This window comes from Crocuta crocuta, unplaced genomic scaffold, assembly GCF_008692635.1.
Source record: "Crocuta crocuta isolate KB4526 unplaced genomic scaffold, BGI_CrCroc_1.0 scaffold445, whole genome shotgun sequence".
Classification (NCBI taxonomy): Eukaryota; Metazoa; Chordata; class Mammalia; order Carnivora; family Hyaenidae; genus Crocuta; species Crocuta crocuta.
Window position 1 is genome coordinate 538,894 of NW_027530847.1, and position 27,115 is coordinate 566,008.

At 49.0% G+C, this 27,115-nt stretch overlaps 1 protein-coding gene across 1 annotated transcript; it reads right to left on the reverse strand.

Annotated features, from left to right (window-relative positions):
* Nucleotides 1-4: 4 nt before the first annotated feature.
* Nucleotides 5-26,236, reverse strand: MMP24 (matrix metallopeptidase 24). The gene is made up of 8 exons (XM_077769281.1): nucleotides 26,015-26,236; nucleotides 21,841-21,957; nucleotides 20,014-20,318; nucleotides 11,150-11,311; nucleotides 9,171-9,385; nucleotides 6,534-6,672; nucleotides 4,813-5,079; nucleotides 5-2,694 (listed from the first exon to the last, which is right to left on the reverse strand). The coding sequence occupies exons 1-8, from the start codon at nucleotides 26,191-26,193 to the stop codon at nucleotides 2,357-2,359; spliced, it is 1,722 nt and encodes a 573-aa protein (XP_077625407.1). The 5' UTR covers nucleotides 26,194-26,236; the 3' UTR covers nucleotides 5-2,356.
* Nucleotides 26,237-27,115: the final 879 nt, after the last annotated feature.

Here is a 27,115-nt window from a genome sequence, read left to right on the forward strand (position 1 = left end):
TATTTTTCGTTTATTTAGAAATGATTTAAAAAACATTATACAAAGGCTGATCAGTTTAAAATGTGACCGACACTGAAATGCTGTGATATTCCCCAGGCCGAGGGGAAGCTGAGCTCTGGGGTCCCCAGTGCTGTGCCCCTCTGTCTGTCTGCCCTGTCCTGGGGTGAGGGGCAAACAGATGACCACAAGACAGGAGAACTGGAGATTGGAAGCCTCCAGGCTGAGCCCTCTCTGGGCCTGGCCCTGCATCCCTCACATCTGCAGCCTGAGCTGCCTGCCTCCATCTCCTGCTCTTTCTCAGCTGGCCTCGGTAGTACCAGGAGCCAGTGGGGAGCCTGGGGAGCCTAGAGCTTTCAAAAAGTGAGAGCACCAACCTGAGGAGTGGAGAGGGACCGGGAAGGGGAGAAGGGAGGCCAGGAAATGATGGATAAAAGAGACCCTTCTGATCTCATCTTGGACCCTAGAGGGGTCCATAGGTGGGGACCCGAGGCCCAGCAACCCACCCGATGGCCTGGGCGAGAAACAACCTCTCTGTGCTTCCTTTGAGGGCACGGTGAGAGTTACCCTAGGCTTCCCAGGGCCTACACAAGTTTCATGTGAGTGGACAGGTATGAGCTAATAAAGTGCTTTGCAAAGTATAAAACACTGTACAAACCTATGAATCACTAATATCTCTGCAGTTGTTCCCCACCCGCCCCAGGGAGCCCGCCCTTGGCCAAAATGAGAAAAAACAGAAGGATGATGACAGGGAACACAGTGGACCCACATAGGTGCCTCTGGGACAAGAGAGATTTTGCTCAAGACAGCTCCCAGGGCAACAGTAGTCCCTGTCTGCTACAGGTTAAGCCAACCCAAAGCCCAGAGGCCACAGGGTAGGGGTGAGGCCCATGTAGGCTCAGAGGGCCTGAATGACATCTGAGACTCTGCCAGCACCCTGAAGACCTACCACCTTTTGGCTTTTGCAGAGAGCCAGTGGGCATCACTGAACCCATTAGTCTTGCCTAGGGCTCTTCAGTGATGAACAGGGCTGCCTCCACTAGGTTGGAGTGAGGCAAGCCCTAGGAATTTCTCCCAGAGACTGTGAAGGATGGCCCTTAGGATTGGGACTGCTGTCATTTGGGGGGGGGGGGGGTTGCCCTTTTCCAAAGAGCAATGCAGGCAGATGGGCCCAGTGAGCTGGGTTAGCAAGGGCCAAGTTTGTATAAACACTGCTTCCAAGCTGAGAGATTGAGTTGGCCTCAGGATAACTGGGGTGTTGGCTCTGAACCCTTCAGAAGGCTGTCCTGGGCCCATTACCCCCAAGGCCATGAGAAATGTTGGCCTGGAGCCATTTCTGCCTCCCCTAGCTAGTCAGGCTGAACCCAGGCCATAAGCAACAGGGTGGGGGATGGGGAGTGGAGAGAGGGACAGAGGAGTGGATAGTCACAACTCAGATCAGCTTCTAGAAATGGGGTCAGCTCCTGCTCCAGCCCTTTAGCCTCATGAGCAGGGTTCAAGCCCTGGGGTGTCTGGGTGCTAGAGTGGCCTTAGCAGCACCTTGGTCCTTGTCTCCTGGGGAAGGGCCGGCCGGCCACGCTGGCCTTATCACCAAGATAGTCACCTCTAATTCACCTAACCCCTCAAGCAGCCTTTGCAGAATGGGACTTTTAAAACAGTAGTGACAGGACATTTAAATATTCACGACATGACAGCTGGGTCCTTACAAGACGCAGCTGGGCCACAGCACTGCCTGCAACATGTGACCCTAAATCCTAGATCTCAGAGGAGACCCTGATGTGTGGAGCAGGTTTCCTGAGGATCTGCTGTATGCCAGCAACAGAAACCCAGGCTTGTTGCCCGCCATGTTGGCAGCAGGGGTCTCGTATCCTTGGAGGATAGTGGGGTGGGGGTGGGGGAGACATCTGACCAGCAGGTGTTGGCAAAGGGGGACCAGGATTGGTGGCATCTCCCAGATGGGGCTGAGAGTGCTAGTGCTGGCTTCCACAGAAGATGCTTGGTCCAGCCAGGAACGGAGCTGTGGTGCCTCACTGATACTACAGGATGCAGTGACCACAGGGCCTCCTCCTGGCATGGTCCCTGCCTCCTGATGGGGCCTGGCCTATTCCCTTGGGTAGGGAGCAGTTCGCCCAGGACAGAAGGCTGGCAGCTGGCTGCCAGACACCCACCCTGGGGCACAGCCACCATCACTCCCTGCCTCATGCTCAGCCTAGGTCAGTGTACCTACCACTTCAGCTGCACGACCCCTGGCCTAGGGCCCTGCTGGCCCTGGTGGGCAGTAGCCAGAGCTGCCCCTGAGACCCTGATGAGGAAGGGCCTGGTTGGCCAGACCGAGTGGACAGAGAGGGCTCTGGGCTGCTCACACCCACTCCTGGACTGGCCGCTTATAGTAGGTGACAGGCTGAGGGCCTGCCTTGTTCTTGAACTGGAAGATGGTGTAGACCAGCACCAGGATGCAGAGGGACAAGATGCAGGGGATGACCACAGCCACGGCATTCACAGAGCCTGGTACGTCATTGATGGTCACCATGATGTCCACATCGTCCTGGGGCAGCCGCCGTTCCTTCCGCCGCTCCACTTCCTTCTGGTTGCAGCCCATCCAGTCACGTAGGATGTTGCGTGGATAACCTGGCTCCACACTCAGTTTCTGGTTGTCAAACTTCCAGTAGTCCCGGCCCTTGTAGAAGTAGGTGTAATCTGCAGAAACATGGTCCAACATCACTACTCCCAGATATGGTCCTGCACCTGCTCTGGGCCAGTGTGAGAGGACATGGGGTGCTGTGGCAGCATGGAGAAAGGACATCTCTCCCACCCTGGAGTCCAGGAGGAGTCCCACCATATGAAGTGGTGGGAGCAGCGTCTTGGATCGCTTGCAGATGCCACCCTCTGCAAACAGTGTGGCAGCACTGCAGAGTGTGACCTGCACAGTTGCAGAGAGGTGTGCCCAGAACCTGGAGCAGCCTGGCGAGGGGCTTTAAGTAGAATTGATAAGTTCAATTTGTGCCTCCCTTAGGACCCTCCCCTCCACCCTGCCCATGTGGGTGAGATCAAGTTCCTAACTATGGCTTGGACAGCACTGCGTTAATAGCTCTAGAGCCACAGTCCAGCTTCTGCTTGAGGCAAGGGAGGCAAGGAGCCAAATTTTTCCTTTTGTTGACAGCAGACACCACTTTATCATAGTTATGGCTTTTCTTTGGCTTGCATCACAACACAGATGCAGGGTCTCTGGGACTCTGCTGGGGAAGGGACTAGAAAGAAAGGAGGTGGAGGCTGGGGTGCCTGGGTGGCTACGTCAGTGAAGTGTCTGACTCTTGGTTTTGGCTCAGGTCATCATCTCACAATTCATGAGTTTGAGCCCTTCATCAGGCTCTGTGCTGATAGCCTGGAGCCTGGTTGGGATTCTCTCTCTCCCTCTCCTTCTGCCCCTCCCCTACTTACGCTGTCTCTCTCTCTCTCAAAATAAATAAATAAAAAGAAGAAGAAGAAAGGTGGAGAGGCTGGGCAGCCACACCAGGCTCCCAGCAACAGCCTTCATGTCCCAGATAGCGTACAGACAGCAAAGCAACTCATTCAGACTCTCCTATTGGCCAGTTCCCCACTCTAGGACTTTCATTGGCCAAATTCCTTGATGTCACTTGTCTCTGAGGCTCCCAGAAAGCAAGACCACGTGTGTAAAGCATCGAGTACACAGGAGAGCCATCAAGTAGCAGCTCTGCCCCTGAGGCTTTTGGCTTTCTTACCAGTGACATCTCCGTAGAGAGCCCTTCCTGACAAACCTCTCTAACGTGCCCTCGCCAGTGCCCCCTGCCCCCACCATAGCTCTTCGACTGCATTTCTTTCCCTTAGAGCATTTGCTGCCACTTTAGTTGTTTTCTGCTTCTAGAATGGGAGCCAGGGATGCAAACCAAGTTTTATTCTCTGCTCCTTCCCCAGCTTTCCCACACAACCTGGCTCTCAGTATTATTGTGGAGGGAATGAACGACTCCTGTCATTCTACATAAATTAAAACATATCAACAAGATGATGATGATGATGGCGATAGTAGCTGAGTCTCACATGGTATGGATCACGTGCTAGGCATTGGTCTAAGTACTCTACTTAATTCATCTTCTTATAAATCCCAATGAGGGTAGGTACCATTATTGTCCCTGTTTGATAGATGAAGACACAGAAAACTTAAATGGTTTGCTCAAACTCATAGTAAGCAGTGGAGGTGGGATGCGAAGCCAGCCAGCCTTCAGAGTCTGTGCTTTTGACCAGATCAGGGGAAATGTATTTAACAAACATTCATGGATTCCCTCCCACTCTCCACCTGACAACACCCAACCCCTCTTCTTGAGAAGCTTCTAATCTGCTGGGAAGCTCCCAGCCTGGCCTCCAGAAGGAGCTTTGGAAATGTCTCATAAATAAAAAGGGCTTCTTTTTCCATCTTCCTGCCCTCAAGCCTTATAAAAAAAAAAAAAAAAAAAAGCACCTTTGAAAGCATCTGTATCCATCCTTGCTTTTCAGATATAACTCGAGGCAGTCAAGGCAGCCCTAGAGTACATCTGAAGACCACTATTTGAGAAATGCTACCTGAAGGAATGAAGTCAGTCTATGGAAACATCTCTCAAATGTGAGTCATCTCTGCAGATGAGAAACTGATTTGGTAGCTGGTAAGAGAATTTACTGTGTGAACATAGGTAGATGTGAGGCAGTTGTCTTTACCATCAGACATCATTTCTCAAATTTGGATATCCTGAGAGTATGCCCATGGGCCCTGTTGGGACCTACATAAAATCAGGCCACCCCACACCCAGCCAGACCCTTACGTACATCCTTCCTTGCTGATGAAGGCCCCTTGGGGAGCCTGTGGGATGCCCTTCCACACAGTGATGGGCTTGGGGTAGCCAGGGTCCGTGGCCCGTCGCTCCTCGCTGTAGCGCCAGTACCGTTCACCTTTGAAAAAGTAGGTCTTGCCCACAGGTTCCCAGCGCAGGGCCGTGTCAATGCCTTCTCTGGGCAGACAGCTCCCCAGCTCCCCCAGGCTGTGGGGGTACCCGGGCTCCACCGTCACCTCCTTAAACACCCAGTACTTGTCACCTGTAGCCAAGAGAAGCCCAGGATCAGCCTTCCCCAGTCACTCAATGCTAGAGGTTGTGGCTAATGCCACTTGTCCATCTTCTGCTGGGACTGAAGTCATTCATAGAGCCAGGGTGTCAGGGGAAACAGCACAAGGCCTCTCTGGAAGACTGAGGCCCTTTGGCCCTGGCAGAGCATGGGGGAAAGAAGCCAGAAGTCAGTCACCACAGATCTTGGATAACTGGCCCCATGCTGCCCAGCCTCCATGCCCCACCCGCTGTTCATTCACGTGACTTGCTCTTCTTCTCTCAGGTGTCCTCAGCCACTCCCATGGCTTTGCACGCATTAGTATTCCCCACCTTTTACCAGTGACACCCAACTCTGAGGGCTCACAGCCACTCCCACCAGACCTGAGCTCCAGACCCAGACCCAGCTGATTCAGCGTACACCAGCATTGGGCATTTCCAGAGCTGCTTCCTGGAGTTCCTCACTACCTCCACAGGGCGCTCCCTCCCTCCTCACCTTTCTGCCTCTCAGTTCCCCAACAAGAAGCCTGGCATCACCTTTGGCCCTATCTTTCCTTCTCCTCTCCATGTTCAGCCTCTCACGAAGCCTTTTGCATCCTTCAGCTGTCCCCCTCTGGCCTCACTGGTCCTCCCTGGTGTGGGCCTTGTTGACTCACTCCCCTCCCCTCCAGCAACCGACTCAGAAATGGTCTCCTTTGCCCTGTTGGATTGCTGCCTGCCCTCTAGCTCTCCACTGCTTAGAAATACCCAGTGAATTCCAGTGTTTCTCTAATCGGTCAAGACCGCATTCTGGCCTGGCAACCAAGACTCCTTCGGATTCTCCCTCACTCTCTTTTCCAGGCCACTGCTCACTGCTCTCCAAGGGGGGCTCCCTGGCTGTCCAGTGGGTCTTCTAAGCTCTTCCAATGTACATGCATTTCCCCACACTACTCTATTACCATGCTGTCCCTTCCCCTTGGACTGCTTTCCTCACTTCTCACTAACTATCTGTATCTTACCCTTCTGAGGCTGGGCCCACACAAGATAATTGCAGTGAAGCAACCTAGCCCCAGGTGGGGATGAAATACATGCTAGCTCCCCCTGGCTCCTTCCCTGACCTCTCCAGCCTGTATGACCTCCTCCCAACCAACTCTTACAGAGCTGATGGGATGGCCTTCCATGGAGCACTATGCCTAGACCATCTTATACTTCACATGGGTAAGCCTTGTTGTCCCACCAGCCTGGGAACACACAGACCCTCAACAATCACTTCATGACTTGATTCCCCTGGACTGTGCTTTGCCTGCCTCCAGGGATTAGTCTTGTCAGAAGTCATGTCTCTGTTAGGGCTAGAGGGGTCCTTGGAGGCCATCTGCTTCTTACCCCGCCTCTTCCGGTATACAGATGGGGACAGGGGGTCCTAGGAAGGGCAGGAAACTGTCCCATGTCTCTTAGCACAGGCTATATTACCTTTGAAGAAGACAAATCTTCCATCAGCCCTTTCGTAAGCTGCATCTATGCGGGCAGGCAGGCCCTTCCAGAACTGCTCAATCTGCATGGGGTAGCCCTCTTGCACCCGGTTATTGCGCAGGCGCCAGAACCAGCGATCCTGGGGGTTAAGGGGAGGAGAAAGAAACACGGCAGGCCCTGCTTCAATTTAGGATTTCAGCCTTGGGGCTCAAGCCCCAGTAACCCAAAAGTTTTCTCTGGGCCCAGACTTGCAACCCTCTGTGGTGTCTATCTTTTGCGTCTAGCTTCCAGTGCCCTGTGAGGAAGACAGGATGCCCATTAACTCTTCATATAAGCCTCCTGATGATTCTTGCTGTCCAAGAGACCATGAGACAGACAACAGACAGGCCTGGTTCAGGGATTAGGTGCGGAGGAGCTGGAAGGGATGGTGCCAGGAGCCTGTAGTGGCCACATGAGGGCAGCAGAGAGTCACTGACATCAGTGGGCCACTCACCAGGCTGGCCACTGAGCCTGGGCCAAGTGCTCTCCTCACCCTCTGGCTCCATCCAGCAGGGCAAGGACCCTGGGAAGCAAACTGCGGGAATCCCTCAAGACCTGGATGTGAATTCAGGTTCCTTCACTTAAAGCTGCATGACCGTGGGCACAGTACTGCAAACGCCTCACCTACAAATGGGGGTAATGTTAGGGATCAGAGGAGAGATAATAGGTAAGGTACCTAGAACAGCACAGGCACATGGTTGATGTTAAATAAATGGCAGCTCAATGGGCCAAGAATCTGATGAAAGCCCTCTTCTTCAAACTAAACTAGTGTCTTGTGCCAGTGTAGCCCTTGGCTGGTTGGCGATCTGCACAAGGCCTGTAACCTACCAAGACATCAGTATAAATGGGGATGATGAAAGAGGCACCTGGATGGCTCAGTCATTTGAGCATCTGACTCTTGGTTTGACTTCAGTCATGATCCCAGGGTTGTGGAATCAAGTCCCACATGGGACTCCATGCTGAGCACAGAACCTGCTTGGGATTCTCACTCTCCCTCTGCTCCTTTCCCCTGCTCACATGCTCGATCTCTCTCTCTCTCTCTCTCTCTCTCAAATTAAAAAAAATTAATAAATGGGGATGAGAAAACCCAGACTTGCCTAGGAACCATTCAATGGGGGGGATTAGAGTGCAGCAGAAAGAATGTGATTTGTAAAAGATGGTACAAAACTAGAAAAGTTTTTTTAGAGGTGTTTTACAAGGCACTTTCATGTTGTTTTTAAAACTTTATTTTGACTTTCATAAGTCTGTTAAGTAGATTTGAGATATACAGAATCTTTTTTTTGAGAGAGAGAGAGAGAGCATGAGTGGGGGAGGGACAGAGAGAGAGAGGGAGACACAATCTGAAGCAGGCTCCAGGCTCTGAGCTGTGGAGCCTGATGCAGGGCTTGAACCCATCAACCACAAGACCACAAAACTGAGCCGAAGTCGGATGCTTAACCAACTGAGCCACCCAGGCATCCCAAGATACACAGAATCTTAAGGAAGGCCAGTGGCTTTCCTAGAGCCACTCTGTGAGAGGCAGGACTGGCACTGACCCATGTCGCCTGATTCTTGCTCAGTACTCAAAGCTTGCTGGGAGAGCTCCCTGAGGGGAGTGGGGCAGTGCCACACAACCACCCAGTGTGATGGAGACACGCTGGCCAGACCCCCTTCCGTGGAGGGCTTGTGGCCCTGGTGGCCCAGGGTGTGGTCAGAAGGCTGTTTTAAACTGCAGGCATCTGTGGGGATGGCCTCGGCTTCAGCGAGCTCCCCCACGGTCATGCCCCTTCTCATCCAATGACTGAATGAAGCAGGAGGTACAAGGTCCCAGCTATTTGGGGCCAGTGTGGGATGGTTCCAATGGGCCATTCCAGCTCTGGAACTCCCTGTGGGGGTGGCCAACTCTGCAGTGATCCTAGTTGCTGCTTATATTCTCCTTCTGCCCAGTCTTCCTTCCTTCCTTCCTTCCCACAGATGTTGATCCCAAAGGTACTTTTTAATCAAAATCCTGTATTCCGAACACTGTCTCAGAGTCCACTTCCCTGGGAACCCAACCTGTAACACCCCAACCCAATGTGCTGCCACTCAGTGAGCCTGTGGCTAATGTGACAGGAATAGGACAAGTGACGAGATGTAGCCTGGCCAGCTTTCTATCAGGCACCCCTCGGTACTGGCCTCTCAGCCCTGGCAGGATCTGGAGACAGGCTCTACCATCTTTGTGTCAGCCCCTACTCCAAGCTGCTATCTTCATGGCCATACACTCATTTGGTCTTCATACACCTTCCTTAAGGGAATGACCCAGCTTTCAGATGGAGAAACTGAGGTCCAGAGAAGGGAGATGACTTGCCCGAAGTCACTGACCAGAAGCAGGTCTCCAGCACTTCCCCCCAGCATTAACCCCTGGGAAGGTATAAGATCACCAGTCTACTCACCTCCTTCTTAGAAACAAGTCAGTTCACCCAGCAGCACCGGAAAGGGACCCCGTGTCCTGGCCGCCGGGCCAACTCCTGTCCAGGCCCAAAGTGGGCCTAAATCCCAGAGCAGCAGGCTTCTCCTGCTCTCCAGAGGGGGAGCGAGTGGGAGAGAACCATCTGGGTGTTACCAGTTGACTGGCCCTACCTTAAACACAAACATCTCGCCTCGGAAGAGTGCCACCGTGTTGAAGTTGCCATCACAGATGTTGGGTTTGGCACCGGGTGTGGACGGTCGGTCCCCGAGGGGCGGCCGCGGTGGCCTGGGTTGGCGCTCATGCTTCCTCTCACTTGGTGAATGGATCCTGCGGACAGGGAGCGTGGGGAGGGGTCTGGTGGGCTCCAGGGGCTCGGCTGGGGGTCCTGCAGAGAGAGGCTGCATCTTAGACAGGGCCACCCATTCCCTGCCTCCCGCTGCCATTGCTTCATCATTACCCTGGCAGCTGAGGTCTGTTACCCTCCAGCCTCCTGTTCTCTCTCCCATTTGTTACTCCCCAATATTTGAGAAAACAGATGAAAATAGCCATTAAATGGGAACTCATATCTTTCCATCCCTGAATCTGAGATCTTCTCTTCTCTCCCATTATAAGAGACAACATGTCCTTCCTTAGGCTCAGTGTCCCACACCATTGTTCTCTGCTCCCTCTACACAAGCCAGCCTCATCCTCTCCCCTTCATTCTGTATCCCACTCCAGGAGAGCCTCTGCCCTGTCACCTACTGAAGCCGCTCTGTCATGATCTCCAATAACCTTCATGTTGCCAAACCCCAGGGTTACCGACTCAAACTTTGATGTGCATACCAAGATCCAGGGACCCTGATAAAATGCAGATTATGACTCAGAGGGTCTGAGGTGGGGCTTGCAATTCTGCATTTCTTCAGGCTCTTAGGTGATGCCAGTGTTGCTGGTCTGAGGCCCACACTTTGAGTAGCAAGATCATAGGAGCACTTTTCCAGCGCCCTGTACTGTCTTGTTTTTCCTTCTACTTCATGGGCTGTTCTCCACTTCCTTTGCTGGCAGCCTTTCCTCACCCACCCTACCCTAAAGGTTGGAGTGCTCCTGGGTCTTCTCCCTATTTTTGTCCCTATGTCAGTTTTCTCCCTTGGGTTGCATATGAGGATCACTGGGAGAGCTTTTAAAACTCTTGATGTTCAGAAGACACCTCACACCAAAGAGAACCCAATCTCTGAGAATGAGGCCATTTTTTAAATGGAAATTCCAAGGTAATTCCAATGAGTCCCCTAGTTATGGGTCACTACCTTAAGTGATCTCTATTTCCTGTGGAGAAGGGAATGGGGAGGTGCCCATGTTCATGGCTTTAAAGACCCTCTATGTTGGAGCTGTCCAATAGGATGTTTTGTGATGACAGAAATATTCTATATCAGCACTGTCCAATACAGTAGCCTCCAGCCATTTGTGGCTATTGAGCACTTGAAATGAGTGACTAGTCATTAGTGTGACAGAGGAACTGAAATTTTAATTTTATTTAATTCTAATTAATATAAATTCAAATTTCAATAGTGACATGTAGCCAGTGGCTATAGATTGGACACCAAAGATTCCAAATCAATATCCCAGCCCATATCTCTGAGCAACAGACTGGTAAATCCTATTGCCCTACCACTAGAGAAGCCAGAAATCTTGGTGTTATCCTTGACCCTCACCCCCATGTTGGATCTGTCGGCAAATCCTGTCCATTCTACTTTCAATCACCTCCGGTCCCAACTTCCCCTGTCCAGTCCTCCACTGCTTCACTTATAGAGATCCTGCCCATCCTCCAGGGTTCTGGTTGGGGCCATCTGCTCTCTGAGGTCATCAGGGCCTCCAGAAGGAGCCCTCCTTCGGTGCTTCATAGCCTGGGGGCAGAGGCAGCCTGTGTTATGCTGACAGGCATTTGCTCAAGAAAACTGGTCTTCCCATCTCAACTGACTTGACCAAAACAAGACCTTTGCATTACCAGTGTGAATAGAAAACTGGGAGGGAGGCGTGGTAGCAGGCCTTTTATATCTTATCAAAATATCAGCATAGCCTCTTCTTTTTTCTTGCTTAAGAAAACAACCTGCTCAGGCAGGTAGTCACAGCCCAGCCCTTAAGAAGGAGCAGCAGCCCCCTCTCCCCTGCCACACACCGTAGATCTTCTGGATGCCCTGGAGATCATCCTGAGGCAGTTTGAAGTTGTGTGTCTCCATGTACTGGTAGAAGGGTGCCATGATGGCGCTGGGGTCGTTGGAGTGCTCCAGTCCTAGCGCATGGCCCAGCTCGTGCACAGCCACCAGGAAGAGGTCATTCCCTGTGGAGAGGGGAGTGGGGAGGTGCCCAGGGCACCCACTTAGGTATCAATCAACCCATTGCTTCACCTAACACTGAGCATAGGCTTTGTGCCAGGCCCTGTGCCAGAGAAATCATACACAGTCCTGCCTTTTGGAACTCTCAATATAGTGGGGGATTTGGAGAGAGAAACAAAATAAGCAAGATTAATGTTCCAGGTGCTTTAACAGAGGTCTGTAAGGGTGGAGTAAGGATTCTGAGAATGGAGGAGTGATTTAAACTTGAAAGAAGATGTGCAGGGAAAGTGTCATAAAGATTAAGTTTACCTGAGTCTTGAAAGATAAGAAGTTAGTCAGGAGAATGGATTCAGAGGGTAAGAGATGGAGGGGTGGGGGTGGCATTCCTGACAGAGGGAACGCTCTAAACAAGATCCAGGGACAAGCAGGCTCGTTCCACTTGGCTCTGGAACAAAGCAGGAGGGGAGGGCAGAGAGAGATGAGGTCAGCCAGGCTGGGAAGTGGGGCTCTGTGATGCCACGCAAAGGAATTTGGATTGGCTTCTTGGCCGGTGGGGGGTTTAGGGCAGGAGTGGGGGTGGCGACATGATGAGTCACTCTGGCTGCTCTGCACTGAGGAGGCCTGAGAGGGGAAGGAGACAAGAGGCAGGGCTTCCACGAGCTTTTGGGTAGAAGGGTCCAGGTGAGAGATGAAAGGGCAACATCAAGGCAGGGAGTGGGACAAGCAGAGGGGAGGTCTGGGGGTGGCAGGCTCACATTCAGCATCAGGAGACCCAGGGGCAGGCAGGGCCGTGATCGTGAGGCAGCTCTCAGTCCGACAAGACCTTAGTTCTGAAAGAACTGAACCTCGGCCAAAATCAAGGCAGGGACTCAAATGTGAGTGAAAACAACGAAGTCCAGGAACCGAAAGTGGGACACGGGATCCTGAGCACGAAGCTGAGGCAGCAACAACATGGCACAATGGTCATGAGCGGGGGCCCCTGAGCCACATAGACCTCCTTTGTTTCCAGCTCTGCCCCCACCGGCTTTGTGAACTTGGTCAGAAGGTCTACCCTCTGATCCTCAATATCTTCCCTTGTAAAATAGGGAGATCCTACCTACTTCATAGGGTTGTGTGAGGATTGGATGAGGTAATATGTGTGAGGGGCATGGCAATGAACAGTAGCTATTGTTACCAGACATCAGATGGAAGCTTAGTACCTGGAACATGCCCATTGACCAGAAAGGAAGCATAAGGCCAGTGGGGTTCCAGCTACCAGATTTTCTTAAGCCAACTCCTCTGAGCCCCTGGATCGGGCCTGGGACAGAGCAAGGCCTGACTTTGGAGTGATTAAGTAACCCCAGCTTTGGGAAAGAAACACAAGGGACAGGGAATTGGGCAGGCTGTCATACTGACAGTCCTGACCTCTGTCCAGTTGAAAACTCTTGCTTGCTTTGACCTTTGGCATTTGAGCTCTGCCTCTCGTTGCCCTGCCCTAAGGCATGTTACAGCTCATCCCTGTCACCTCCAAGTGCAGGGGAGGTTGCCAGGGACCTGGGAGGTGGTCAGGAGTCCTAGTGTCTATTTTGGCTCCCGTGTCTCTGGCAAAGTTGCCCAGCTCAGCCAAGTTGAGTGACCTGTGAGGGTCAGATGGGACTGAGGATTGTCTCTGGCCCTTTTGGCTAAGGTTTTGGAAGAGAGAAGAGCCTTATGGGGCAGACCCCAACGCAAGCATGCCTGCCGCTCTGCTGACACCACCAGTGTCTTTGGCGAAGTGGAGATGGGCAAGATGAGTGCAAGGTTGGCCAAGAGCCTGGGGCTGGCCTTCTGCTGGGGAAGGGCAAGCTGGCAGGAGGAGGCCAGGCCGCCCCCAGTTCCTTCCTCGGGTCCTGGTTCCTCTGGCAGCCGGGAAGGGTGAGCTCATCTCTCAGCTCCATCCCAAACAAAGGCGGCTGCTACAGCCAGCGGAAGGCAGCTCCGCTTCCTGGGGGCTGGTCCTGCCTGGCTCTGCCTCCTGGCCTGGTTTTCCACCTGGGACAAGCTGTTCAGACCTCTTGTCTCCTGACCAGGCCCTCCCTCAGGGGGCATCCACAGGGATCTCCGTTGGGAACCGGGGAGCAGGGCTCTGAGCACTTGGCAAGACTCTAAACCTTTGTCCTCAGCCTGTGTCTGTTACTCTGTAGCCTCTGTGCCTGGGTCTCTGCACAGAATAGGAGGAAGGCCTTGAAGGAAAGGGGGCTGTGGGTTTATTCCAGGGACCAAAAAGCAGAAAAGAGCTGGGGAACTGCCATCCTATTGCACAGAAGCCCAAGAGACCTGCTAAGTGGGGGCTGCCCTGGGGAGATGGAAGGAGGGGAAAGGCAGAAGGATGGAGGAGATCCCAGTGCTTAATGGGCAGGAGGCTATTAGGGCCTTCAGTCTCCAAGAGGGTGAGAAACAAGGAAGCAGAGTAGTGAGAAGTGTGGTCTCAGGGAGCCAGACTGACATGAATCCCAGCTCTGCAATGCTGCAGCAGTGTGACATTTTAAATCTCTTCTATAAAATGCAGGAATAACAGTACCTGCATCCTAAGAACGGGGGTGAAGTTAATGAGGCAAGGTATGCGAAGCGCTCACACCGCCTCCCGACACAGAACTACAGATCACTTTAATTAGCAGGGTCACATTGACCTATGTGTGAGGGCCAGCAGCCCCAAAAGGGAGTGTTCCCATGGGCTGGGAGCTCAAGTCCCAGGGCCTCCTAGCAAGGCCTCACTCAGCTCTCTCTGCTTCATTTCCTTCCCTTGGAACCTCCATTTTTGGTCAGTCCCATCTCATCAAGCCCTCCAGCCCCCCAAAAGGCTATACCATCTCCTTTGGCCTCTATTCTTTTGCCAGTGCTGTCCCCTCTACCTAGAATAGCCTTCCTCCTTCAAAGTTCAGCTCAATGCCACATTTTCCAGGAAGACTTCCTTGATTTCCCCCACTGGTAGTGAGTACTTACTCCTTTACTCTCCCAGCAGTTTATCTGACCCATTTTTTTATAATGTTTTATTTATTTCTGAGAGAGAGACAGTGTGAGCAGGGGAGGGTCAGAGAGAGAGGGAGATATAGAATCTGAAGCAGGCTCCAGATCTAAGCTAGCTGTCAGCACAGAGCCCAACGCGGGGCTCGAACCCACGAACCGTGAGATCATGACCTGAGCTGAAGTCAGACACTTAACCGACTGAGCCACCCAGGTGCCCCATATCTGACCCATCTTTATGGCACTGATCACTTTCCACCGTGTTACAGCCACTAGCACACACTTGCTTCTGCTCCAGGAGTGTGAGCTCCTCAAGAGCAAGCTTTGTGCTTGGCAGGGCTAGCTGACAGCAGCCGGGATGGAGCAGTGCCAGACATTCCGTATTTTTCCTGGTGTGGTTCTTGGACCATCTGTAGCAGAACCACCTGGGGCGATTACTAAAATTCAGAGTCCTGGGTGCAGACCTGGCTCTGCCACTTACTATGTGAGGTTTTTTTTAAATTTTAAATGTTTATTTATTTTTGAGAGAAGGAAGGGGAGAGGCAGGGAGCGAGGGAGACACAGAATCTGTAGCAGGCTCCAGTCTCCAAGATGTCAGCACAGAGCCCAGTGCGGGGCTTGAACTCACAAACCATGATATCGTGACCTGAGCCAAAGTCAGATGCTCAACCGACTGAGCCACCCAGGTGCCCCCACTATGTGAGCTTTTATAACCACATGGAACTTTACTTTCCTTGTCCGTTAAAGGGATATTATGATCCCTGCCTGGTCTAGCTCCCAGGGTTGGGGGAGAGTCATGGAAGTGATTGCCGAAGGACTCTGTGAAGGGCTGGTCTCAATGACTCTTCCTGTCTTGTTACTTTTCCCAGGGCTGGCCTCCCTTCCAATCAGAGCTTAGTGAACTCAGACATCACTGTTGGACTCATTGAAAAGAGATGAGGACAAAAGGTGCCTGGAAGCAGCCCCTGAAACCTGCTGGAAGGTACGATGGGCCAGATTGCCCTTCACACAGACTCCAGTGATGTGGAGAATCAGGATCACCCTTACACCCTTATAATCCAGTGGTTCTCCAGGAGAGCCTTTTAACACACAGGTGAAGGAGCTTCTGATTCAGGAGTTTTGGGTTAGGACTTGGGCAACATTTTTTTTTTTAATTAAGTTCCCTCGAGCAAATTTTATAGTGATTGGCTCAGGCTGACACACCTGAACCAAGCGCTCACCCTTTGCACCACTGATGGTGGGACTGCCTGCATCATATGTGCTTTCTACTGTGATGCAGTACGAAGGACGCTACCACTTTGGAAGCTCTTACCAAAATGTGAATTTAGTCAGGTCTATGGGACTAGTTACCAATATTCAGGATATATGAGGAAGGGAGACATGTTAAATGTGAATCTGAATCTCATCGAGCCAAATGAGTGTACTCTGGACAAGTGATGGTTTTTTCAACAAATATTAGCAGGGTTGGGGGTGGGGAAGCACGTTGACTGTTGTAAGTGAAAATGGCTTAAGAAACATGTCAACCATGCATGATGTGTGGATATTGTCTGGATCCTGATGCAAGCAAACAGCTATAAAGGATATTTTTGAGGTAATTTTGGGAAATTAAATAGGAATTGGATTTTAAGAAATTATTGTTAATTTTGGGCTTGATAATGGTTTTGTGGTTGTGTTAAAAGTCATCTATTTGGGGTGCCTTGATGACTCAGTCAGTTGAGTGTCTAACTCTTGATTTTGGCTTAGGTCATGATCCCAGGGTTGTGGGATCAAACCCTGTGTCAGGCTCCTCACTGAGCATGGAGCCTGCTTAAGATTCTCGATCTCTCTCTCTCTCTCTCTGCCCCTCTCCCCTGCTCATGCTCTCTGTCTCTCTAAAATATAAAAAAATAAAACAATTTTTAAAAGAAAATAATCTGTTAGAAGATTTGAAGGGGTACGGGCACCCCAATGTTTATAGCAGCACTATCAATAATATCAAACTATGGAAAGAGCCTAAGTGTCCATCCACTGAAGAATGGATAAAGATGTGGTCTATATACATAGTGGAATATTACTCAGCTATCAAAAAGAATGAAATCTTGCCATTTGCAACAATGGATGGAGCTAGAGTATATTATGCTAAGTGAAATAGTCAGAGAAAGACAAATACCATATGTTTTCACTCATAGGCATAATTTAGGAAACAAAACAGATGAACATATGGGAAGGGAAAAAAGAGAGAAAGAGAAAAGCAAACCATAAGAGACTTTTAATGAGAGAGAACAAACTAAGAGTTGATGGAAGGAGGTGGTTGGGGGATGGGCTAGATAGATGATGGTATTAAGCAGGACACTTGTGATGAGCTCTGGGTGTTGTATGTAAGTGATCAATCACTGAATTCTACTTCTGAAACCAATATTACACTGTATGTTAACTAACTAGAATTTAATAAAAATTTGGAAGAAAAAAATAATCTGTTAGGGCTATGTCCTAAACAGCTTACAGATGAAGTGATATTGTGCCAAGGATTTTCTTTAAAATACATCAAAAAATAGAAGTGGCAGGGGGAGAGTAGATGAAATAGCAATGACATCATTTTGGTAATTGCTGAAGCAAGGGGACAGTTGCCTGGGGGTTCATATTATCATTCTCTCTTCTTTTGTGAGTTTGAAGTTTTCCATAATGGAAATTTAGAAGAAAACCAATAAACACAAAGTTCCCAGGAGGCTCTATTTCACTCCCTTGTTGAATTTATGTGGAAATTAAACGAGATAATATACAGGTGCTCCATAAATCTTGGTTCCTTTCATCTCCTTCCAGAAACTGTCCTAGGGCAACCTGCTGCATCAGAGGTCTGTTGCCACAGTTAGGAATTTCATCCAAATGGTTCATGCTTGGCTTTCCAGAGCACAGAAAAATCCTGACTCTTGTCCAAAGAAGACATTGGCCATCTTGGACTCTCTATCAGAATTGGCAGGTGTTCATCAGGATAGGGTGGGACAGACAGGAGGATTGTGGGATTGTGCCCATCCACAGGTCCCAGCTCCTTCCCACACACACTCCCAGTTCTTGGAACTTTGAGACTGGGCCCCAGGTCTCCACGAGCAAGGAGCGCTTTCGGGCAGTACACACCTCAGAGCCGGGAAGGGGAGGGCAGTGTTGTTAAGAGTATCTTTCCAGTGCTTCCTCTGGCCAACAACCCTTTAAGAATTCATTTATCTCTATCAGGGCTATAACTAAAATCTTGTCAGCTAACAGTACCTGGCATGTAACAGGGCTCAAAAATGTTAGTTTCTTTTCCTTGCACTTTATCAGCACAGCCCACCATTTGTTGACACCGATTCAAGAATAAGCATGGGAGAGAGAATAGGTGTTCAGAAAGCCAGGAAGCACATCCAGGACATAAGGAAAGGGATACCAGGGCAGAGGAAATGGAGATGGATAGGAAAGAGGACCAACATTTGAAGAGGGCAATGTGACAGTTGTGTATCTTTGCAGAGGCTGAGCCTTGACCAAACCATCCTTTCACAAATGAGCCAAGGGTTGCCGATCCCTGATTTGTTCATGCAATGATATGAAATGTTTTCAAGGAGGCTGTCCCCATCCAAAGACACCAGACTCAGCCTCTGAGTAGATGGGCCTGTAAGAGTCTGCTCTCAGCCTGGAGCATAGCCTAAGAAAAAGAATGCCCTATGTTTCCCAAACTTGCCTATGCTTAAGAATCAGAATGTCCAGGGGCAGGGCCTTGGAATCTGTTTATAACAAGAAACCCAGGTGATTCTTATGATCAGGCAAGTTAGGGAAACTCTGAGGATAAAGACAGTATTTCTCAAGGGGAATGGAGCCTCTATATCAGAAGTGCCTGTAGAATGTATTACACCAAGCACAGATTCCCAGGCCTGACTCCAGAATCAGAGATTCAGAAAAGCAAGAGGTTAGGGGCCCTAACCTGGGATGTGCATTTTTAAAAAGATTTATTAAAAAAAATTTTTTTTTAATGTTTATTCATTTGAGAGAGAGAGAGAGAGAGAGAGAGAGGAGCTGGGGGTGGGGTGGGGGGCGGGCACAGAATCTGAAGCAGACTCTAGGCTCTGAGCTGTCAGCACAGAGCCCAATGTAGGGCTTGAATTCACAAATCGTGAGATCATGACCTGAGCCAAAGTCAGATGCTTAACTGACTGAGCCACCCAGGCACCCCTAAAAAGATTTCTGGGTGATTCTGGTATGCCCTGCAATTTGAGAACCATGAAAGTTTAGCTTGCTAGCTAAGAGTATGTGTGCTTCAGGGGCGTCCGGCTGGCTCAGTCAGTAGAGCATGCAACTCTTGATCTTAGGATTGTGAGTTTGAGCCCCACATTGGATGTAAAAGTTACTTTAAAAAAAAAAAAAGAGTATGTGTTCCGGAGTCATAATGTCCAGGTTCAAAGTCTTCCTTCACCATTCACCAACTATGGGACTATAGGTAGACTAGTTAATGTTTCTACATGCCTCAGTTTACCTATCTGTAAAATGGAGATCATAATAATAAATACATACTACATAGTATGTGGAAAGCACTTGACATGGACCCTAGAATATCAACAAGCTAATCATTATCTGTTCTCATCTAAAAGCCAGAATCCTCTATCCTGTTCTCCTCCAGACTCATCTCTGCATTTTCTTAGTATTTCTGCTACAAGCTTCAGTATAGTCTGCTTTGTGACAGGGTTACTTATGTACGCACTGTCTCCCCCACTCAACTATGGACTACCACAGGGCAGAGATCGTGTCTTTTTTTTTTTTTTTTAATGTTTGGAGGTCCCCTCCCCGGTCCAGGCTGTGTAACATGTTACACTAGAGTTGGAAAGGAGCTTAGAGATCACCTAGTCCAGTCCCTCATTTTTTATATGGGGAGACTGAGGGTGAATCATTTGCCCCGAGTCACATAGCCAGGTTGTTGAGCAGTGGTTTGAGCCCTAGTGCTGCCCACTACCATTTGAGCCCCAAGCCCTTCATTTTAAAAATGGACATGATGAGGGGCACCTGGGTGGCTCAGTTGGTTGAGTGTCCGACTTTGGCTCAGGTCATGATCTGATGGTTTGTGGGTCAAGCTCCGCATTGGGCTCTCTGCTGTCAGCACAGATCCTGCTTAAGATTCTCTGTTCACCCCCCACCCCCGCCCCTCCTAAAGCACAAAGCAAGTGCAAGTGCTTTAGGAGTAAATACTGCTAAGGCTTTTGCAACCTGAAAAGTATTGTTACTATTACTGTACAATATTGACTCTGGTTCTGTATAATATTCACTGAGTCACAGTGGTGAAGAGCAAGTTATCCAAGGATGATAGATAATTATGGGGCCTGTTATTCACATGTGAGGCTGATATAAGGGAGAGAGAGTAATATTATTTCTTAAGATGGCCTTTGAAGCCATTATCAGGCCAGAGCCTACCTCTTTCAGACCCCACTTTCAGCTTTAATGACTTTTTTACCTTTTTCTCTAGCCTCTGATCCATTACTTTGTCTTCTTGTTCATGGTCTAACCCCTCCCTCTTGACTCAGCCCCCTTAGACCATTTACTAAGTGATCTGACTCAACTCAGGGGCCCTGGCCCTGAGGGATCAGAGACCTCAGTTCCCACCCTCTTAGGTTCTTAGTCCTTGGACATGAAGCTACAGGGCAGGAAACTCATCTATCACATCCCAAGCTCTTCCTCAGGGCTTCTTTCCCTGACAATCCAGGACTGACCCACATTCCCCTCATGGTCTTACCATCATGGTTGGCATTTCCTAGTGTCCACGGCTCATCTGAGTCAAAGTGAGTGTCTCCTCCAATCCCTGGGCCAGGAAAGTAGGCATGGGCCAGGAATCCCCCTTCTCCATCAAATGGAGAGCTGTCACCATGGAAACCAGAAGCAAAGAAGATCATGATGTCTGCCTCCTTCCGGTCACTCTTGATCTCATGATATGGCACCTCTTCAAAGGTCAGTGGGGTCACCTTTTGCCACACATCGAAAGCCTGGCGAATCGCTTTCCGTGTGTCTAGCTCCCCCACCTTCGGGGTGTAGTTGTGAATGCTGGTAAGAGAAGAGAAGATCATTAGGGAGGAACAGTCAGAGTCAGAGGTTCGCAGAGCTAAAAGGGACACCAGAGACCACAGGGACCAGTAATCTTCAAATTCTGAACCCTAGAATTCTGCCGAGGCACCCCAGGAGTTGAAGAAAAGGCTAGGTAGGCAAGGCTCTGGGTCCCTACCCTTGGCCTCCGTCAGAGCAGCTTTGTTGTAATCAATGCTTCATATCTGAGCTCTCACGAAGTTTGTGTTGAAAACAGAACTCCACTCGAGTGTGCAGAAAAAAATTAAGTTGGTGGATAGCATTTTCTAAATTTTAAGTTTTTCTCCCAATACACAAAATGTGTTTATAAAATATTTATAAAAGTCATAGAAATCCTGAAGCAGTGGCAGGTTTAAATGAAACATCCCTTTTAAAAATATTTGGCACCAACTACTTGTCTTCTTCTTGTACAGGCTACTGCTTGTCTACCTAGGAAATTGGTACAGGGTGGTATCTGATTCCATCAGTTATAGATTTGGCTATTGAAGGTTAGTGAATGGGTCTCCATAGCAGAACATCACTACTCCTGGGTGCTTTGCCCCATGAGCACCTGGGCAAGGATTATTCACCCATTCTACAGGTTAAGGAAACAGGCCAGAGAGGTTGAGTGATAGAAGTTAAGGTTAGAAGCCTCTTCTTTCTCTTGATTCATTCTACCACTTCAGGGGAGCTTAAGCTTTATCCAGTTTCTAACCCAGATTCTTCTTAACTTTTCCTTCTCTTGTCAGATTTCTGGCAAAAGCCTGTTCTGATCTCTATAGCTCATCAGCACGGGAGCCCTTCATTCTTCATCTTTAAGGATTTCTGTCTTAGGTCCTACCTCTGAACCCAGGGTTCTATCCACCAGAGATAGAATCAGAGCCTTGAAAGGTGCCACCCAGAGCCCAGCTGAGCCTGCTCTATGCCTGGCTTTTGCCACAGCCCCACTCTGAGTTCTGCCATCTGAGTCTGCTGTGATGGGCTCCATCATCCCTGTCTTTGGTCACTGGTCTGACTTGGAGGCTGATCCTCCTCTGCCCTTTGTTTCCCCAGACAGTTCAGGAGTGGCACTGCTATGATTCAGTTCCCAGTTCTGTATAATCCTTAGGAAACAACTGGAACTCTGCTGGGAACTTTGGGCTGTCAGGCTAAGTGGAGAAGGGACCCAGATAAAAGGAAGTAGGGTTTGGCAAGCCACAGTTCTTTATCACAGCTGAGAGTTGTTGAACAATCCCTACCCCACTTTCTCAAAACTGTAGGAATCTAAACAGGACACGGCTAATGAGCCCCCAAAGGACCAAAAAACCTGAAGTTGGAGACACAGACTCCTTTGGAAGTCACAAGGAGGACAAAGTAATAGGCTTTTGTCACCTGGTCTTGATGCCCACATACCTGGCTCTCACCCTGATCACAGACCCACCTACAGTATGAGCCTCTGAAACTCAGGCCAAAACTGAGTGTGGGTGGAGCCAAAGCCACGGAAGAGGGGAAGGATTCAAAGCACCTGTAGGTGATGTGTTTTTGTCTCCACTTCTGTCCAGTCAGGGCATAGCGCTTGTTCCTCCGCCTACGGCTTAAGTGGGGGTGATCAGGGACACCACAGCGGGGCTTCTTCATCCATCTGGGGCAGAGAGAGGATACACACACACACACACACACACACACACACACACACACACACACGCTGTGGTCACAATATTCTAGGAAGGCATTGCAGAGTCCCCAGTCCCAGTCTAAATGGCAGTGTGCATCCTGATGCTAGACCCTAGGGCCCTGGCTCTGAGGGGTTCCCCCACAGGAACATAACAGACTGATAACTTAATTCATTCACTCACAATTGATTATGTAGACATGGAGCTGCATTAGAGCCTGGGGTCAGAGACATAGGCTTGATGGCTCTAGCTCCACCACTAATCATAGGAACCCAAGCAAACGATCATTGTGAACCTCAGTTTCCTCATCTGCCACATGAGAATCACAGCTCTCACTATTCTTAGGTTTTAGCGTCAAAGGAGGGGTTATATGTGGAAATATTCTGTAAGTGGAATTATATCACATCACTCCCTGGTTTAAAACCCTCCAGTGATTTCCCCAAACATTTAGAATAAAATCCAAACTCCTCATGTTGGCCCACAAGGACCCACGTGATCAAGTCCCTGTCTACACATCGGATGACATGACATCTTCCCCTTCCTTCCCTCTCAGAATCTGCTCCATGTACTGTCTTGCTCATGCTAAGATTATTCCTACTTCAGGGCCTTTGTTCCCCCTGCTTTGCAATGCTCTTCTTCTACATGTGGTTTGCTCTTCATTAAGGTCTCTGCTCAAATGTTACCCCTTTCATGAGGACTTCCCTGCCCACCCTATCTGAAATAGCTTCCACCTCCCACCTGCCGCTATCATCTTATCCTGCTTCATTTTTCTTCATAGCATTAGTCTTGCCTGAAATTATATCATATATTAGCTTTTTTGTTTAGTCTTTGTCTCTCTTAGCAGATTCTAAATTCCATGACAGTGGCTAACACAGAAGATGTTCGATAATGATTTGTTGAATGAATGGATGGATGGATGGATGAAGGGATGGATGAGTGAATGAATGAATCAGAACTACCCAGAAGTAGAATGGCATCGCTTGTAAAACAGCAAATTCCCTTTCGCTATAGATGTCCAAAAAGTGTAGAATCGTAGGACTGCAAGACTTAGACTTCTCTGCAGCATTTAGTATGCTGTATTGTGATTTTAAATCTATTAGTCCATTACCTCTAATAAATGGCAAATTCTCTGAGGACTGGAATGCTATCATATTCATCATTGTGTCCCCAGAAGCTGTCCAGTACCTGGAATGAAGTAAATCCTGATAACTGTTTGTTGTCAGGTTAAGTTACACTTAGGGAATAGTAAGCCTGGGACGTCATAAAAAAAAAAAAAGAAAAGAAAAAAAGGCCAGGGTAGGAGATTTTTAAAAGATCATGGCTTATTGGGGCCCAGGCCATCCTTGCATTTTATGTCCCTGTACTGATCCAGTGACCAATTATAGCCTGAAATTGCTGGAAGGGAAAATAGTCTACCTCGTGTACGGTTGTCAAAAGTACTTGTTTGGCAGTATAGCAATAAGGAGCCACAGACTATTTTAACCAAATATTTTTAAAAAGTCCCCTGAGGCCTTAACCAGGTCTTACTCTTCTTTGCATGCTTCATATTGCCTCGAGTGTCTGTACTCAGAAATGAATAATGAAAGACATAATGTTATTTGTATGAACATTTCTAATTTTTATGGTGTCTGTGTTCTCTTAAAGAAATTTTTTGATTCTTGAAACAACTCTGTGAGGTAGCCAGAAACTGTTTATCTTCCTTTTTGCAGGTGAGGGAAAAGGCACACAGATAAATCAAGTAACTTGCAAAATATAGCAGTGAGGAAGGACTGGAACTTAGTTGAATGAATAAATGGACTAGTAATGAATGCAATTTAACAAACAAAAACAAACAAAAGCCGGGGCTTTTTTCTTCTTGTGCCAAGCACAAGTTTGGGTTAGAGGATTTGTTGAATGAAGGAATAAATGAGTAAGTGAACAATGTATGACATTTCCCAAGGTAGGCACTCAAAAATTTAAATCACTAATCTCACTTTCTTTCACGGACAGTCCTGGGGAATAACCAGGAGCCACCTCTGCTACAGCGAGGCTGAGCTAGACCTGGAAGGGCCTCCAGGGAGGAAAGAGGCCCAGAGAAAGGCAGTGACTGCCCAAGGTCACAGGGCTGGAAGGGAAACTAAGGTCTCTAAACTCTACCCCCAAACAGCCTCCCCACTCAGGTCTGGGACTAAGTGTGAGCGCCTTCTCCCCTCTCGTGCCTCCCAAACAGCATTCCCACCGCACCCCCCACATTCCTAAAAAAAGTGGGGGCAGAACTGCAAGTGGGAAATGCCATCCTCCTCCCTCAGATCATTCTGTCCACCTGCCACTCTCTGAACCCTGTCCAACAGGCCTGGGGCTTTCTGGAACAGAGTAAAACCCAAGGCCAGGTGGTGCCTCAGCAGAGACACCAGTGCTCCTGCTCCAGGATGCACTGCCGTGAGGCCTGCACAAAACCCTCAAAATAACCTCCGCTTTGAAAGGTGGCTGGGCTCTCTTCAACCAGCTCACTCACGAGGCCACACGAGGCCTCAGGGCCAAGGCTTCCACTGTCCTCACGATACCATAGCAGCAGTCAAACATATTGTCTCAGAAGTTCATGATCTCACAGTCAGAGAACCCGAGGAATAGAAAATGTTCATACAGAATCACAGGATCGTAAAACCCTGGACTCACCAAATGTTAACAACTTAGAATAATGGGATCTAGAATTTGAGAGTCATAATCTAACACTCCCCTTTGTAAGTGAACAAGCTGGGACCCAGAGAGATGAATCTGTCAAGGAGTGAGTGACTCACCCTCCGGGGGTGGGGGGAAGGATTGATCCTGGATCCACAATCAGCTGGATTCTCTGTTCCCCACCCACCACCTCCCTGCACCCCCTCATGGGGCCCTGCTCCCTGCTTCCATCTCTGCTCAGGACCCCAACCCCTTACCGCCTCCTTGGGAAGCTCCCCACTCACCCAATCCTCAGCCGCTCTGCCATGCCCTCAATGCGGCAGTGAGGGAATGGCTTTCCTTGCAGTGCTTTAATGACTTTTCTGGCTATTTCCTAAACAAATGTGAAGATGCTTAACTCTCTGATCTTCAGACAAACAAAAATTCATCCACCTCCAGCCACCCTCTATTCCTCCTTCACTGATAGGCTTCTTGCCTACAGTGATAGGCAAGAAAGTCTTGCCTACACTTGCTGTCTCTACTCGTCATCTCCCCTTCTGCCCACTGCAGTCTGACCCTGCAAGGCCTCCTGGCTGCTAAACTCAGCTGACACCTTTGGATCTCCTGAGTGACCACGCTGCAGCAGCCGGCCCACTGACCATTCCCCCTTCTCTAGCATGACACATAGCCCCTGGCTTCCTCCACTGCTCTGGCCACTCCTCTTCAGCTTGCATCATGAGGATTACTTTCTCGGCACCCATCCCTTCCTCCTCTTCGTGCTCTCGCCTGAGTAAATGTGATCGTTCCCATGGTCTGGCTCATTTGTTAGTACTTCCTACGTATCTCCCTGAAAGCTAGTGTTTCCTCCTGAGTTATAGACTGGTGCAGCCAGATGATTGTACTTTTCACGATGTGGTGAGCCTCTGGAGGGCAGAGATTGTAGGATCCAGTCCAGTGCCTGGCACATGTAGGCATTTAGCAAATATTTGATAAATGGAAAAAGTGGGATGAGAGCTGCCAGCTCTTTGTATCAGGTGAGATGTGTACATCTCAGGGAATGCCAGTAGGGTGATTCATAGAGCCAAAAGTAATTAGAGTTAGAGGAGATTTAAGGTCACCTCCAACTAAACCTCTTATTATGCTGAAAAGGAAACTGAGGTCCAGCAGGGTTACAACACTTGTTCAAGATCACATAGCAAATTTAGGGCAGAGCACCTCCCCAGCTCACATAGGAAGGGGCACCGTGGAGTATTCCCTCCCCGGATGATACTACAGGAGTGAAAGATAGGAAGACAGGATGGGCATGGTTTATACATGGAGCCATGACAAATGTGAAGTCAAATGTATGTCTGTAAAGTTCAAAGGCCCAGTGCCCTACACGAATCTTACTCGATTGTTGTCTGATCCAACACACCGGTGACTGGGATCCCATAAAACTGCTGCATAGTGGAGACTGCTGACTGTAAGACCTTCCCTGAGTGCAGCGCGGGTGCCCGTGAGTCATAGGGAAGCAGATAGCCATATGACTTTAACCAGTTCTGAAAGACACATGAAAGAGAAGGATGCATTATGCTGGAGAAGGCTCTGTTCTACCTGGGTGGAGATTTGCCTTTGAAACTAGGGATCATTTTACGAAAGGGACCTATGGACTCATGCTCCGGTTGCTTTCCCCTTCATTCCCTCCTGCACACACTGGCAAATAATCTGCAGAAAACCCAGCTCTTATTGCCTTTCTCCCTTGCTATAAAGCTTTCATTGGATCTCTACTGGCTGCAGAATAAAGATTAAATTTTAATTCAAGGCTTTCAGGACCCTGCGTCTTTACTCATTTATGCAGTGGCTTCCACTGATATGTGACTAGACATGGAAGAACACAAGAATGGTCCCTTCTCTGAAGCAGAGTGGCCTGGTAAAATGGGCCATCCAGAAACCGTCGTGTCTAAAGTCAGAGTCTGCTGAGGAATCATGCTGTAGAATTTTTACTGGCTTGAGATTGTATACAATCTTTATTGCTAACCCCTCCAAAAGAGCAAGCCATTATAAGTATTTATAAACAATGCATTACTTAATTTATATATAAGTACATAAATGTATTCATAGAAAAAAGCAATAGAAGGGCACCCATAAAAAATAAAAAGTAATAGTATGGGTATATATGAGAATTTCTTGTTTTTAAAAAATATACACTGAGGTATTTTGGCTTATATAATGGTGCACAATGCCTGCAACTTTTTCTTAAACAGATTTAGAAAAGAGAGAGAGCAGGAGAGAGAGAGAGGGAAAGGAGAGAGAGGGGAAGCAAATGTAGTAAAATGTTAAGAACTGGGAATACAGGTGAAGAGTATTCAGGAATTCTTTGTCTCATTCTTGAAAACTTTTCTGAAAGTCTGAAGTGATGTCAAAATATTTTTTTAGGGGCACCTGGTGGCTCAGTCAGTTAAGCAGCCAACTTCGGCTTAGGTCATGATCTCCCGGTTCCCTGGGTTTCAA